Source organism: Protomyctophum parallelum, assembly GCF_964188405.1.
Source record: "Protomyctophum parallelum genome assembly, chromosome: 8".
NCBI lineage: Eukaryota > Metazoa > Chordata > Actinopteri > Myctophiformes > Myctophidae > Protomyctophum > Protomyctophum parallelum.
The window spans coordinates 45303178-45317710 of NC_139703.1; the positions used below are offsets into that span (position 1 = coordinate 45303178).

Here is a 14533-nt window from a genome sequence, read left to right on the forward strand (position 1 = left end):
CAGAACAATTATCAATTTGCGTTCTTCTCTGAAGCCGTTGCGGGTTATATAGGCAGTTGATGGTGTGTTCCATTTTCATTACTGCTTTCGGTTTTACACCATTCATTTAATATATTAAATTAATATATTAAATTAATGAAGACCAGGACTAATTGAAGATTAATTTTAAATAAACATTGTCGTCTCTGCCATTTATAAAGCAACATAGTAAAGTAAAGCTTAGTGTAACTTTCGTTTATTAATAATGTATTTTTTCATTCATTTTAAAGGGGGCTTGAGAACTATATCGCACAGTATCGCATATCGCGCTTCTGAGCCAATTGATCGCACCGCGGTTTAAATTATGTAACCGCGACAGCCCTACACACACACACACACACACACACACACGGCATTAACGTCTTCACATTTCTCTGCCGTTGTTAGGCAAGGCAGAGAGAGGTACTGAATGAATGGGAGACAGAGGTAGCCTACTGAATGAATGGGAGACAGGACTGTGGCATCAGCATAAATCAACAGCAAGGTGCAGTCTAAGCTCTCTCCTCCACCACAGCCTTGACTGCTGCTGAGTTTAAAGCAATTTTAAAATACGAAACCTGTCACACTGAAACAACAAAACAAAAACAGCAAACATGCATGGCTGGATGGTGATCTTCAAAATATAAATCTGGTGAGGCTATTAAAGTAATGCCTGCACCCTTCATGGCAGGAATTTTTTTTGTTGGTGCGTGAAAATAATCAATACAGATGCAGCATTGCTCTTGAGCTCATATACATTAATAAAGATGGACATCAGACAATTATTTTTCAAAGGATTTCATCGTCACATATCTGTGGTGGCCACAGGAGCCAATTAGAGCAGGTTTCTATGGCAACTACTAGTCAAACGAAGGGAAGAATATCCAAGTTGTGTTCCAGCACGACACCGTTTTGTTGGCGCTGCAATCCGCTGCATTTCAAAGATGTTCACAGAACTGACCAACTTGTAGAAATCGTGAAAATAAATGACCAGTATTACATTTTTCAGCCTGGGGAAAACATTTTTCATGATACTGATAAAGCAATGTAAAGGGACCTGTCACTGTGACACTTGACTTCGGTGGACTAGAGGACTGCTCCACATCAGCATTATACAAATTATTAATGTGTACAGCATGTGCACAAGGATTACAGTAGGTGGACGACTCAACCGGGGATAGTCTATGATAGCTTGTGAAGGAATTTGTCTCACATGCCCAACGGGCTTGTCACACGGGTGCAGGAATATAAACTTGCTGCTTGCTTGTACTGGATTTAAACAAATGTATAAGCTCCCTGGAGCCAATATAACAATAACAGTCAAGATCAATAATTCCATAAAAGCCAGCCAACAAAGAAGGTCACAGCAGAACAAAAGGAAAAATAATAAATAAAGAAAACATTTCAAAACAACACAAATGAACCACGAGACCTTTGGGAAAAAGGGAGTCACCATAAGGGTATAGTTCACTAAGCATGTCAGCAGAACCCCCCCCCCCCCCCCCCCAGGGGATGGGAGAAGGTGAGCAGATCATCCCCTGAGGAAATAGGACAGGAAAAATGGCAACATGCACAGAACATATTCACCCCGATGCATAGTACCTTACACCCAGATCACATACATTTTTAATGAACTATAATAAGTCACGCCACCGGAGCAGAAATGCAATCCTCAGTCCCACTCCTCCAGATGCACTAACCACCCTAGACGCTCTTCATATCTTTAATACGAGCATATCCTCTGACAGCACTGTGGAAAGTAGGGTGGAGTCAACGTTCTAAACACCTCTGTAAATAGACAGAGCGAATGTGGGGTGTCACACTGTCACTGTTTCTCAAGTAAGCAGTGAGAAAATCTGTGCTTTTCATGATTTATCGAAAGAAAAGGGGCGAGCTGGTTGTATACTACACTGCAAAAAGTACCCATACTTTGTGTCTGTGTTGTTCATTTGTTATTCATCACATGGAATACACAGTGTTACATTTCAAGGGCGAAAAATAAAAGTATGAAACAACTGAATGCTGTCAGAGTGTAGAGCAGGCGTAAGAGAAGGATTGCTCTGGCAGTGAAGCGTGCAAACAACAGACGGGACTATGATTTAATGCAAACAAAGAATGGAGGAGATACCTTTAACTGTGACACTCCCCGAACTGCTCGCCACCCCAAACTGGTTTCTTGCCACACAGGTGTAGAGGCCAGCATCTGATTTGGTTGCATTCCATATCCGCAGGTTACCATTGTCCAACATGGAAACCCTGTGGTTATAAGAGCACACATGTTTTACAAACCATATGAACTACAGTAGCAGTCACATGTAGTCTTGTCTACACCAGTGGTTCCCAAACTTCTCAGGTAAAGACCTAAAAGAGAGATTAGATGTTTGCCTGTGACCCAAACTATTGAAAATAGCAGATCTACAACGCACCACACGTTGCCAATTTTCACTACTTCTTATTTTTTATTAAAGATGGAGTGCCACAACTTTTGTATTTTTCCAGCTTTTCATGTGTCTGAAGGCTGAACCCTTAACAGTCAAACGGGCCAATGAAATAAACAGTAAAATAGTGACATCACACTATCAGCCCCTCCCCTAACCCCTTCCCCTTTATCATACAACTACAGCTGTGGGTGCGGCTTCAGTTCAGGTGGATCACATGGGCGTGTCCACATAAAAGCATGATTTTAACAAATACACTTTTTGTACACTTTTTGGAAAAAGTTCTTCTTCCATTATAATAATACCTGATGATCATGTTTTTTCTTTTTTTGTATATAAGTGGGAAAATACACTACACTGCACTGTGAGATACACTGTGAGATTATTTGTTTTACCTGAGGACGTTCATATCATTCATAACATATTCATCACTAACACTTTTAAGACATTATGGAAGGTCTATGATGATGGAATGTGCACTGTAAGGTTGGTATAAGTGACAATTTCTGAATATTTCTTGGTACAGTATATCATATGTTCATGCTTTTTACAGATGACAAAGATGAGACATCTTGTCTTTTCTCAGTCTTTTTTCAAGGGCTGATTAAATCTCTACCTTACTTTAAGATACACTGTACAAAAGTGCCACTGTGCCCTTTACACATTGACCACCAGTGCTTCAAAAGGTCAAAAATCCTTTAAAAACATAACCTTTTCAAAATAACAAGCACAAATGTAAATTGAAAGCAAGGAACTTTGGGAAATGAAGGGTAGCTGCAAACTGTAAATATGAAAGATTCTTTCTGACTGATTTGGGGGGGGGGGGGGGGGGTAGTATATTACTCTTTCACCTAATATGCTCCCACAGCGAATAGCCTTGCTCTTTCCCCTTAAATAACCATGGTTACTAATGTAACCTCCAGTTCTCATACTTCATATTGTTTGCCTGTAATTACGGTACATTCACCAACCTGTGGCCTGGCCCTATTTCTTAAAAAAATGCATATATTGTCTGTATCTACAGTATGGCGTAAATGAATATCTATATCGGAAGGACCGCCCGTCCTTCCGACTGTTACCAGCTAATGTCCGGCACTCAAATCATGAACGCAGCGTGCAATTTAAGTGAAAGTTTAAACGCACATTCCTACTAGGCCAAGGCATAAATCCCACCCTTTTCACATTGGCCTGTAATAGCACCACCAGCAGCAGCAATTAAGTGGATATTTGCAAAACACATTTTTGGAACAAAATGACTCCAATGTCCAATTACCGTCAAAGGCATAAGAAGAAATGGCACCCTTTTCACATTGTTTAAAAAGCAGGTGGCTTGCGCACATCCAGTTCTTCGCTGGTGCTGGACAAAAGGTAGATACATACAGAGAAGGAGAAGTCCGCACACAGTCTTTGCTCCAACAGTGTTTTTTTTTGTTAAAACACCGACATTTATTCTGGACACGACGTTTCGGCGGTGAGCGGCCTTCTTCAGGTGACCCTTTTCACAATGGCCTATTAAAGCGCCACCAGGAGGCCACAATAATCTACCTGACCTGTGCTCCGAGGAGAACCTTTTCTAGTTGTCTGTGTGTTCATGGGAATAATTAGAACTGAACATAGACAGGTAGCTACAACCACAAAATACTGCTGAAAAGTGTGAACATTACAATGCAAATAAAAAGTACATGAACCTGTGGATTTGCGCCCTCTACCGATATTGACTTCAGACTTCGGTGCTCTATAGAAGAATCTTAAAAAAAAAAAAAAAGATAGAAAGTAAACCATATTCAGGATAGCCTCATCTGATCAGCATGGCAGTGACACACACTCAAAAATAACAATGCAAAACTAACTAAGATTGCATATAAAACCATCTTCGTTTTGGTTTTTCCACCATCACCTCTATTCACTGTATGCATTCTATCCTACCTGTGCGCATCCATGCATGTGCATGTGATGTCATTAAAATAGCGCCCCCCTCCCAAGAGTTAACCATTACACCACTGCCCAGAGCTTCCCCATGTCCTGATGGCTGCACCTCACGACTGACACAGCCCTGGGTGGGTAATCAGACCTGGCGTAGATCTGCACTCATAGGAGCACACCTTTCTAGTTGCGTATATTTGTATATGCTTTTGTGTCAACTTTGCTGAGTTGAATCCTGTCTGGTTCTTTAACTATGGAGATGCAGGACTGCAGGAGGGTTAAGGCCCTGATCCCACAGAATGCATTATAATGATATAGCACTGCAGGAAGCCTTTTATAAATGTTATCAATGTGAGAGAAGCTTTTAATTACCATCTTCCATCTTTTGTCTGAGATTTCTGCACACATCATTGCAATTTGCAGCCTTTACAATAACGTCCGTCAGCCTTAAGCTGCTTTGTGTTAAAAGGGAACAGCAATCCAGCATTGTATTGTTTATATATAAAGCCCTTTAGGCAATTGACCAGTTTACCTTATTTCACCTACAGTAAAACACCAGGAATGGTTTGTTCTCCATGTGCCTCAAGTTAGCTCAGATTCAGCTGCTTTTAAATGTAAAGCCCCTCATGCGTGGAATAATCTTCAAATATTATTACCCTTTCATTTGGTGTGAGATCCAGTCTCAAAGTACTGACACAGTAGACACAAAAGATGCGATTAAGACGAAAGCAAAGTCACTTCTCGGTCAGTGGGTGTAGGCTGAGAGAGCAATATGAGAGCATGTGTGCTTGCGAGTGCACACATGGGGTTTGTTTTTTATCTTACTGGGGCGACAGAGACCCAGGAGGTACAGTATAGCGTCCGTCTTGGAATCGGAAGGTTCCCAGGATCCCAGCTCCTCCTGGCTGTGTAAAGTGTCCTTGAGCAAAACACTTAACATCTATAACTGCTCCAGATGAGCAGATTGGTGCCGTCACTGCCTTGCCTTCAGGGGCGGCAGTGGCTCAGGGGTAGAGTGGGTGGCAGAGCAACGTATGGTTCCCAGTTTGATCCCTGTGGGCTCCCCCAGAGTGTCCTTGAGCAAGACTCTGAAACCCTAATTGCTCTTGATGTGCAGGTAGTGTCTTGCATGGTTTCCTCCACCATCGGTGTATGAATGGGTGAATGTAATGCACAATCTATGTAAACGCTTTGGATAAAAGCGCTATATAAATGCACCATTTACCATTTGTATGTTTCCTCTACCATCAGAGTGTGAATATAATGTGCATTGTAAAGCGTTATACTGTATACTATACTCTATATACACAACATTTAAGTAATATACTTATTTTTATATTATGTACATGTATGTTCAGCGTAATTGTGTGTGCGCATGCATATGTGTGCTAGGGTTTTTTAAATGCAGTATGATGTTATGATTATGGAACTATGAAGCCTTTTATTATCTGTACAAGCCTTTCAGGCATTTCACCAGTTTAATGTACCTTAACACTACACCACTTGCTCACAGGAATGACTTGTTCTTCAGGTTCTTTGTGTTAGCGCGAATTTAGAATTGCTTTTAAATGTAATGTAATTATTAGTTAAGATATTATACCCATTAACTGGGATGCCAGTTAATTTGACCACACAGTGTGACCAATACAAAATACTGCTCTGTGAATATTCCTAATCTTGTCTGAACATGATTCAAAGTTGGGTTGGTTGACTAAGACATTACCTATACTTAGACAAGTGTTACCACATACAGTTAACTAGCAGCATTTTTTGCTACTGCAGCTAGGAGTGAGAAAAATTGCCCGACACATTGTTTTAACTAGAACAAGCTCTGACCTAATTCAAGACAAGCAGCACAAGGCAGACAGCAATACCTCAATATAACTAAATACCTGCATTTGTGCGGTGCGCTCTGTATAGTCACAATCCCCTTATCCTCTGGGACAAAAGGCCTGCCATGTGACTTGTACACTGTGTGCATCTTCCCCTAAGAGGGAGCTCTATTGAGTGTTCAAATCGTGCTATATTACAAACACAATGGTTCCTGCACAGCATTAAATCCTATAGGCCTCCCGGTGGAACCATGCAGGGACATTTTGGTCACCCACTGCATTTTCTACTTATTGGACTTTTAGACGAGGACACTCTGGAATTTTCCCTCACTGACACCAAAGAGAAAAGGAAGGGGGCAGACTGTTGTTGTACACAGTATTTGTTGTTTGTGTTTGAGATTGATGGAAAAGCGGCTGAGGTGAGAAAGACGACAAGAAATGTGTGGTGGTGCAGCAGGGCTGTATACAGGAGCTCTCTATTAACATGATACATTTCAGCTGCCATCTTGCCTCTTCTGTGTCATAGCCCAGACAACATGTCTGTGCGATCTGCCCATTATCACTTCCCACACCAGGAGTAGATATCAATAATTCACAGGTGAGATGAGCACAAGTGCATCTCTTTTCATCTCAGCCTGCCTCACATAGGTTCACGGAAAGAAAAATAAAATAAAAAGGTGATTATTTTGAGCGAGCAGGGGGTGCCCGGCACACTTGTGTAATCCTAAAAACACAGGTGTATTTTTGGGTGAGTTCATGCCACCATGGGGCTGAATGGTGTACTGTTGATGTTCCATGTTCTGTGACAAGATGAAAGACTCAAATAACATCAGTCACTGAGCAGCTATCACAGGCACTAGCTGTGAAATGGAAATTGCAGGAAATAACACAATCCATAGTAAAAGCCTGTTTTTGTTATTTCTTTGTATTCTCTCCCCGTTAACAGGCGTATTCATTTTTTTTTACTGTTAGATATTCACAATCAAAAGACAACTGAACTTGATTCATTTTGATCTTTGATTCAGACATATTTTAACTTTGATCGGTTTATGAATTCTGTATTGTGAGGGGAAAATGTCACAATCCCAATAATGAGCAGTCAAACAAAGGACAGAGAATTGTGTGTTACAGACAGTGCTCTTGAGCAGTGGCTTTGAACTAACATGCACGTCTGAGCATGTAACACACATTGGACGCTCAGATTCTGAAAGTTAGTTCACATTCAAGATTCTAAACAAATATGGCCAAGAATACAAAAATGCTCAGAAAAACTCATTATGTAGCCAACGGTATGCATAAGGGCTGATCAAACCATGATTTGAGCATTCCCCAGTAGTAAACATAACCAATTCACAGTATACCACTGTGCTGCTAAGCCTAGTTGGTGGTGTGACAGCAGCATACTCTACAGACCTGTATGCTGTATGCATCTCTACTTAATTAGCAGGGCAAATAAAACCCTGGGGGGCCGAATCCAATGTGGATCTTGGACTTAGTGTGGCCATCCTGTGACGTCAGTCGTCTATTATGACTTATATATGACTCATAACTTCAGCCTGATCAGAGATGCTTTGAGTTCCATTAAGTTGAATATTTCAAAAAGAAATGAACGCAGCCCAGTAAGGCCACCCACCCCCTTCTGGTGCTGCTGCCATCTTGGAAACTAAAACACAATATAAACATTAGGAGAGAGATGGGGCCGAGAAAGGCCCTTATTTGGCACTAATTGGTCTAGCGGGTCTAGTGAGATTAGTTCTTGACACACAAAGACATACCTACAGACCACCGCTTATAAATGGCTAGTGACTCTTGCAGAACCACTCCATAAAAAAATATATATATACATACTATATATTTCACAGGCTGCACAAGTTTAATACTGTTTGATCATTACGCTAAACGTACAGATAAGGCGAGGGGAGCATTAATAGCAGGTGTTGCTTTTTTCTGATTCACACTGACCATCATTGACCTACCTGCGGGTGGTGTTTTTAATCATAATTGTATCAGAAAGTAATCTTTGATAACAGTGCTTGAGGGGGAGAGGCTATAATGTAGGTGTCTGTGGGGGAAGACGTGAGGTCAACATATCCTCTGAGCCGACACAAGAGGTGGGACCTAACTTCAGGTGTTGATCTATGCTCTTGACTGCCTTAAAAACCCTGAAGTGTACAAGGGAAGGAGGGGATGCTTGAGATAAATTGAAAGTCTGTCTCTCAAAGGTTCCCTGTAGAGTACAGCGTTCGAGAGAAACAGCCTTGTCAGCCGTGTAAATCAGGCGCTGCTAAGACCTGGTCAATCTTCTGAGACGCTTTGTGCTAGCAGAATGACAAATGTGGGCACCATGTTCTTGTGAAGTTGTCCAAATCAACGTTAATAGTCAATTAGACACCGTCCATAATAACAGGAGTATTCTGTTATCTTCTTTGTTCACTCATTGTACAAAGTGATTGGCTGACGTATAGTGAAATAGGGACACCTGGGCATTTACTTCTGACTATTCTCCAATATAGCTGTAATTGATATTGATTTTTGCCATACACAAGCCTGTCCCAATGACTCTCAGCTTGTCACATGGATCATTAGCTGCAGCAAATGATCAGAGAATCACTGTATGCCCTTATGATAGGTAGATGATTAACTTTGTGGTGCTTTTGAATGCACTGTAAAATACAGAGTGTTAATTTAATTATGAAAGTGTACAAATGGACCCTTAGAGTTAAATTATTACTCAGAATGTAGCAGTGTGTAAAGTGTAAACATTTTTTATTATTATTGCAGAACAACACTGAAAAACATTCCCTGTGAAGCATAGCAGTCAAGCTTTTGAAGCCAATTGTAGTGCAAATGAGAGAGTTAAGCGTAGCTTGGTCTGATCCAATTAGAACACCCAGAGAGGCATTATCACCTGGTGACAAGAAAGAACCCAAATGAACTTCTCAATGTCGTAAAGTACATTGTATCTGCAGTTTTCCCTACTATGCCTTATGCAGAGAGGCCATTATACCTAGCTTACAATTACATTCAGTCATCTCTGAAATGCCTGTTTAACAGGGATCTTTTGGAGGAGTCAGTCAAAAGGAAGTGCATTCACGACCACTCTTCCAAGGCACGCTTGTTTTGAGGCTGTGCACATCATAAAGAATGATTGACAGTAAATAAGCACTCATTCCTCCAGTCTCAACAAAGGAATACAAATCAGGAGAGCTGTACGTGAGCCTTTTTTTCTATCCAGTTACATTAACAGCGGGGGAAAGAAAGAGTGGGTTGCAGGCAATACTTGAAATGACATTTCCTTTTGGTTCGCTGTGTGTTCACTCTTGTCTCCAGGGCACTGGGTAGCATTAAAACTTCTATGGCAATACTGTGCTTTATAACAACACGGCCAGGGGACAGGCACGCTGGCCTGCAATTCAAGTATTAATCTCGTACGCTCTGAAAAGACTCCAGTGGTAATGCCTCCATATTGTATTATCATAATGTAAGGGGAGAAATGACACGCATTCCCCTATAGTCTCAACAGCTGTGTCCCATGTTTAGTTTATTTATTTTATTTTATTTGTATTATTATTTATTTTATAGTGTGCTTCCATTTTGTGCAATTACAGTACAATTAACATGTTTACTATGCCCTTTCATTATTAGATTTAGAGTAATTTTCTAAATGATAATAAATTAATAGATCAAAGCTATGTCCTCACATTCATGGTGTCAACAAAATATTATATTAAATACTTAAAAGATCAGCATTCGGGCTTAAATGATAAAAGTGCTTCCATCTCACCTTCCCCAGTCATAAATCATTTGCTAGCAGGGCTCATATAATGACACCACACTTGGGATGCAACAATAAAGCTAATTGTAAAGCTAAATAAGGTAAGCAATGTTATGTAATATATTATGCATTAATATTAAATATCAAAACACATTTTGAACTATAGATCAGCAAATTTATACAAAAGAGGAAGTGAACTTGTTTCAGAATGCAGAATAATCGCAATGAAACAATAGTTGCAGCCCTAAAATAGACTTGCCCTAGAAATTCCACTATTTGCCAAATTTGTTCCGCCCAGAAGAGCCAATAGTTCAAGTAATCAGGCTGTTTGATTGGGAATGTCTTAATTATGGTCTGCAGAACATGATGTGATTGTGTCAGTAATTGCATTGCGAGGAGGGGGAGGTTTATCATCCTGGGCCACGGAGGGGTTTGTGTATGCACTTCTAGAGGATTCCTTTAATCACAAATTGCTCTCCTGGTCTATTCCCTTCCAGAGATATTCATCTCTTCCTGGTGCGCTGAGGTATCCCTACAGGAATAAAGAGCACACATGTTCCAAAGGAAATTGTCAGAGGAACCAAGATGGATTACTCATGCTGCGCTGGCGGATTCTCACTTTGAAAAATGATATCAGCCTCAGTCTCCCAGATAAAAATAATCCCGGGGAGCAGTACATGCGATGCAGACGGGTAAAGAGGGTTCTGACCTAATCTCAGCAAACATCTTGAAATTCCCTTTTGCTCTGGCTGGCTAGAGATGTATCCCATTCAGGCCTGCACATTTTAACGATTTTATAGCAGACCTATAAGTTCATAGTGCGCCACTCGGTGGCGCGCTATGAGCTTGTAGATCTGCTCTTTTTTAATAGCTAAATTATAACATGTTTAGAACACAAAAAGGGGATCCCACCCAAAATGGGTTATTTTGGTTAGGCTATAGGTTCTCCACTGGTGCATTTTTACGATAATCCCTGAAACAAAATCAAATACTGATAATATATTCTGACGTGAGGTGCAATAATATAATATTAATAATATATTTAGAATTGTATGGATGGCAAAATAATATCTATAAAAATATGTATGGAAAACTATAATACTCCATGATTCAAACTGTTGATGTTTCAAGGTATGCTGGATGATCATAATGGTTGGAGGGTATACTGATGGTATAATCAGTGGTATAATTTCTAGTATAATGGTATCATTTCTGATTAGTATGGTCCCTAAATACAACATAAAAATAAATTTATGCTTGTATTTATGACTGACAACCTGAGGTCGTTATTGCAGTCAATTCCTGCTAGTAGTGTTTCAGGGTAGACCACACTTTGGCCAGCGGTCAAAATAATATTGTATGCGTGTCCTGTAGTAAGCAGAAACATTTTCACTGAAGCAGAACTATCATCAAGGCCATGCCGTCTGTCTCTATGTGTGCACATGTTTGAGTGCAATTGTGCGTGTGTGCGTGCATGTTTCAGTGCTAGCATGCATCTTTGAACACAGTGTGAGGTGTTGTCTGGTGCTGCCAGAATCGCCCAGCAGAGATGCTGATCCTGGACCAGCTCCCATTCTCAGATGGAGGGGGGGGGGGGGACAGGGGACAGGAGGTGGTGTGTGTGTGTGTGTGTTCTCCTTCATGTGGCTTTGTAGCCATTGCCAGGATGGAGTGTTTATGAAGAGGTGTTGACTAAAAGGCGACATGAAAAGCAGCATTCAGCCGGCCCAGACCCTGCCTGGTCAGGTAGTGAAGCCAGTGTCCCCTCAAGGATAATGATATGAGTCTTTGTGGGTACAGAAGCTCTCAGTATTTCTCCCTGGCACGGCATGCAACGGCCAACCTCCACAGAGAGTCCAAAACTTCACACGCAGATGTTCAATTAGGGGCAAATGAGGAAATTAGAGATTTGATGAGAAAAAATGTGAAGTGACATTTAAACATGATGAACAATGTTTTTTAATAAGCACAACAGCTTGCAGCCTCAGAATTAGGGAACTAAAATAGCCACACTGGGTCGCCCGTTTGTGCAGATCGTTTAATCATCATCTTTATTAATACACCTGTTTTCCGTACAGTGTTGATTAATTCCAGGACCTCGTGAAATCATGGCCATAGTTGTTCAATGTGAGTCTTTATTAAAGTCTCTTTGCAACAGAACAGTGTGACACAGAACCATCGTGGAAAGATTAGCGATGCCGATGAGTAAATGAATACAAAAAAGTTTGCACCAATGCTTCTATATGGCTGCATTGGATGGTTGCGATTCTTTCTGGAGTGTCTGGCGGAGCAGATGGTCCTATAAATGGAGTGAGAAGCTCTACTCATTTATGCGATGGCCATGCTTATTTGCTACAAATGTCCATATATTTATGCAGAATGTATAAATGTACCAGGTTCATGATCATTGACAGGATCGACAGGATTTCTTCTTGCCCAACGCACACATGAAAACTTCCCTGTGACTCATATAGCCGAGCAGCAGAGTCAGTATAGGGCGACCCTAGCTTACTTTTACCGTTTCCCTCAGACTTTTTGGTTTTAGTGACTGACCCTGCCTGAGACTGTCACACATACAGATGCTACTTGAAGCTAAAAGCATACCTTATAAATAATTTAAGAAATCATAGCCTCTTCAAGATTGCCATAATAATGTCTGTGTGTGGATGGGGGCTAAGAGAAGGTGTGCAGCTCTGCTTACCAAATACTGGGTCGGGACCCATTTGTGGGTCGCGTTCAGATTGTTATGGGTCCCTTCATTTTTGTTTCCTACATTAAAAAAAATATTTCCAAAAAAGCTAATATTTTCATGATTTAAAAACTTTTCAGTCATTTCATGAAGAAACCATAAATTAGAAAACAAATGTTTAAGAAGTAGTAAAAATATCCGATCTCACCACGTGGCACGAAGTGACTTACCGTACGTGTGCTTGTATTTTCGCTAGTTTGGATCCTAGGGAGACATAACATTTCTCTTTTGGGTCACAGGCTAAAAAGTTTGGGAGGATAAAGTAACACATGTGGTCAATACTACTCAGATTAAACACGGTCTACAAATGGAAACCAGTAGAATTTCAATGCCAAAAATATTATCCCTCTTGGCTATTAGATTCTGCATAAATAAAAAGAAAAATGCTTATGAATATTGTGATTTGGAAGGTGGAAATTGACTCTTATTAGTGATAATGCAAGCCAATTTCCCAAAGAAGAACCAATTACTAGAAGCAAATATGACTATAGCCAAACCAATGTTTATCTCAAAGGTTGCTATAAGATCTTGGGGCATTGTACTGCATTGTATTAAATTAAAAATAAACACGTAGCCTTTGAAACAAGGTCCTTGAACTGACTTTGCTTAGAGAATAGAGATGCCAATCAAAATGTTACATACCCAAGCGCAAGATGAGCTGACACAATATACCGTAGGCATAAACTCAGTTATAGTATCAGCCATTTATTATACATAAACATAGGCCATTGTCTTGTTATTATTATTATAAACTTTTTAATGTTTTTATCCCACGATTTTGCAACCAATTTTTTCACCCAGTGTCAATTATCTAATGTAATCCGGGGTGCTACACTTCCTCTGCCAACCTGGGGGGGGCAGAGGAGGTAGTTTAGAGACCAGGATTACTGCATGTTTTTTGTGAGGGTACCTACCACCTACCATTGTCTTGTTATTTCAAGTTATTTTTTATTAGACATACATATAGTTACCGGTGTTATGTATAGTATGAAGTTATTTATAATTATTTAAATTGTGAAAATTAATATTTTCTCCAGGAAATATTTTGGGCCTGGCGTTTCAATTACGGTAAAATGCAATGACAACGAACAAAAAAACTGAACAGTGTATATTTACTGTAGTGTGGTATGCTAAACTGTAAAATGAAGGTCTAAGAAAACTGTCTTTATGATAAGATCAGATAACACATGGGCAAAGTCAAGATCCAATAAAAAATAAGCTCTCAGCTGAAAATACATCTATGAAAAAATAAGTCTATGGGCAAGCCTAGTTTAGCCGGACCGCAAGACAGTGGAACAGTGGCTGTCAGAAAGTAACACCTGTGCCCATGGCTTTTGGTCCATAATGTGTTTTTTTTTTACATTGGTCCAAAGAATATTTGCTCTCTATTGAAATGCAATAAGATTTAGGATACCCCTTTCAGAGAATCAAATCATAGAGCTTTCCTTTCACTTTATTAGTTATTGTTGTAGCTCTCATGTAAAGTAGGCAGCTCCACTATTGCTGTCCCCTACGCCAGTTATCACACCGGGTTACAAATGGTCAGCAGTAAGTGAAGTATACTGAACAGTGAGTCGTAGTCAATGGCCTAATCATCCCAGACAATCTGTATGGTCCTTTAAGCATCTCAGTAGATATAACAACAATGAATATTGTTAGTGTAGTGTGTACCACAAAGAACTAATGGATATTGAATCTCACAACCAAAACCATCGAATAACCATTTGCTTCTCTATGCCCCTCTAAGGCCCCATTACACTTTTACCAGTACTATCGAAATACAATCTAGAACACAATT

The 14533-nt window shown here is 40.2% G+C and overlaps 1 protein-coding gene across 1 annotated transcript in view; it reads right to left on the reverse strand.

The window, feature by feature from the left end:
* cntn4 (contactin 4) overlaps positions 1-14533 on the reverse strand; it is a 140870-nt gene that overhangs the window by 21795 nt on the left and 104542 nt on the right. The window contains exon 11 of the mRNA XM_083770561.1: positions 2147-2274. Coding sequence (XP_083626687.1) covers positions 2147-2274 — 128 coding nt within the window. The remainder of the gene's footprint in view (positions 1-2146; positions 2275-14533) is intronic.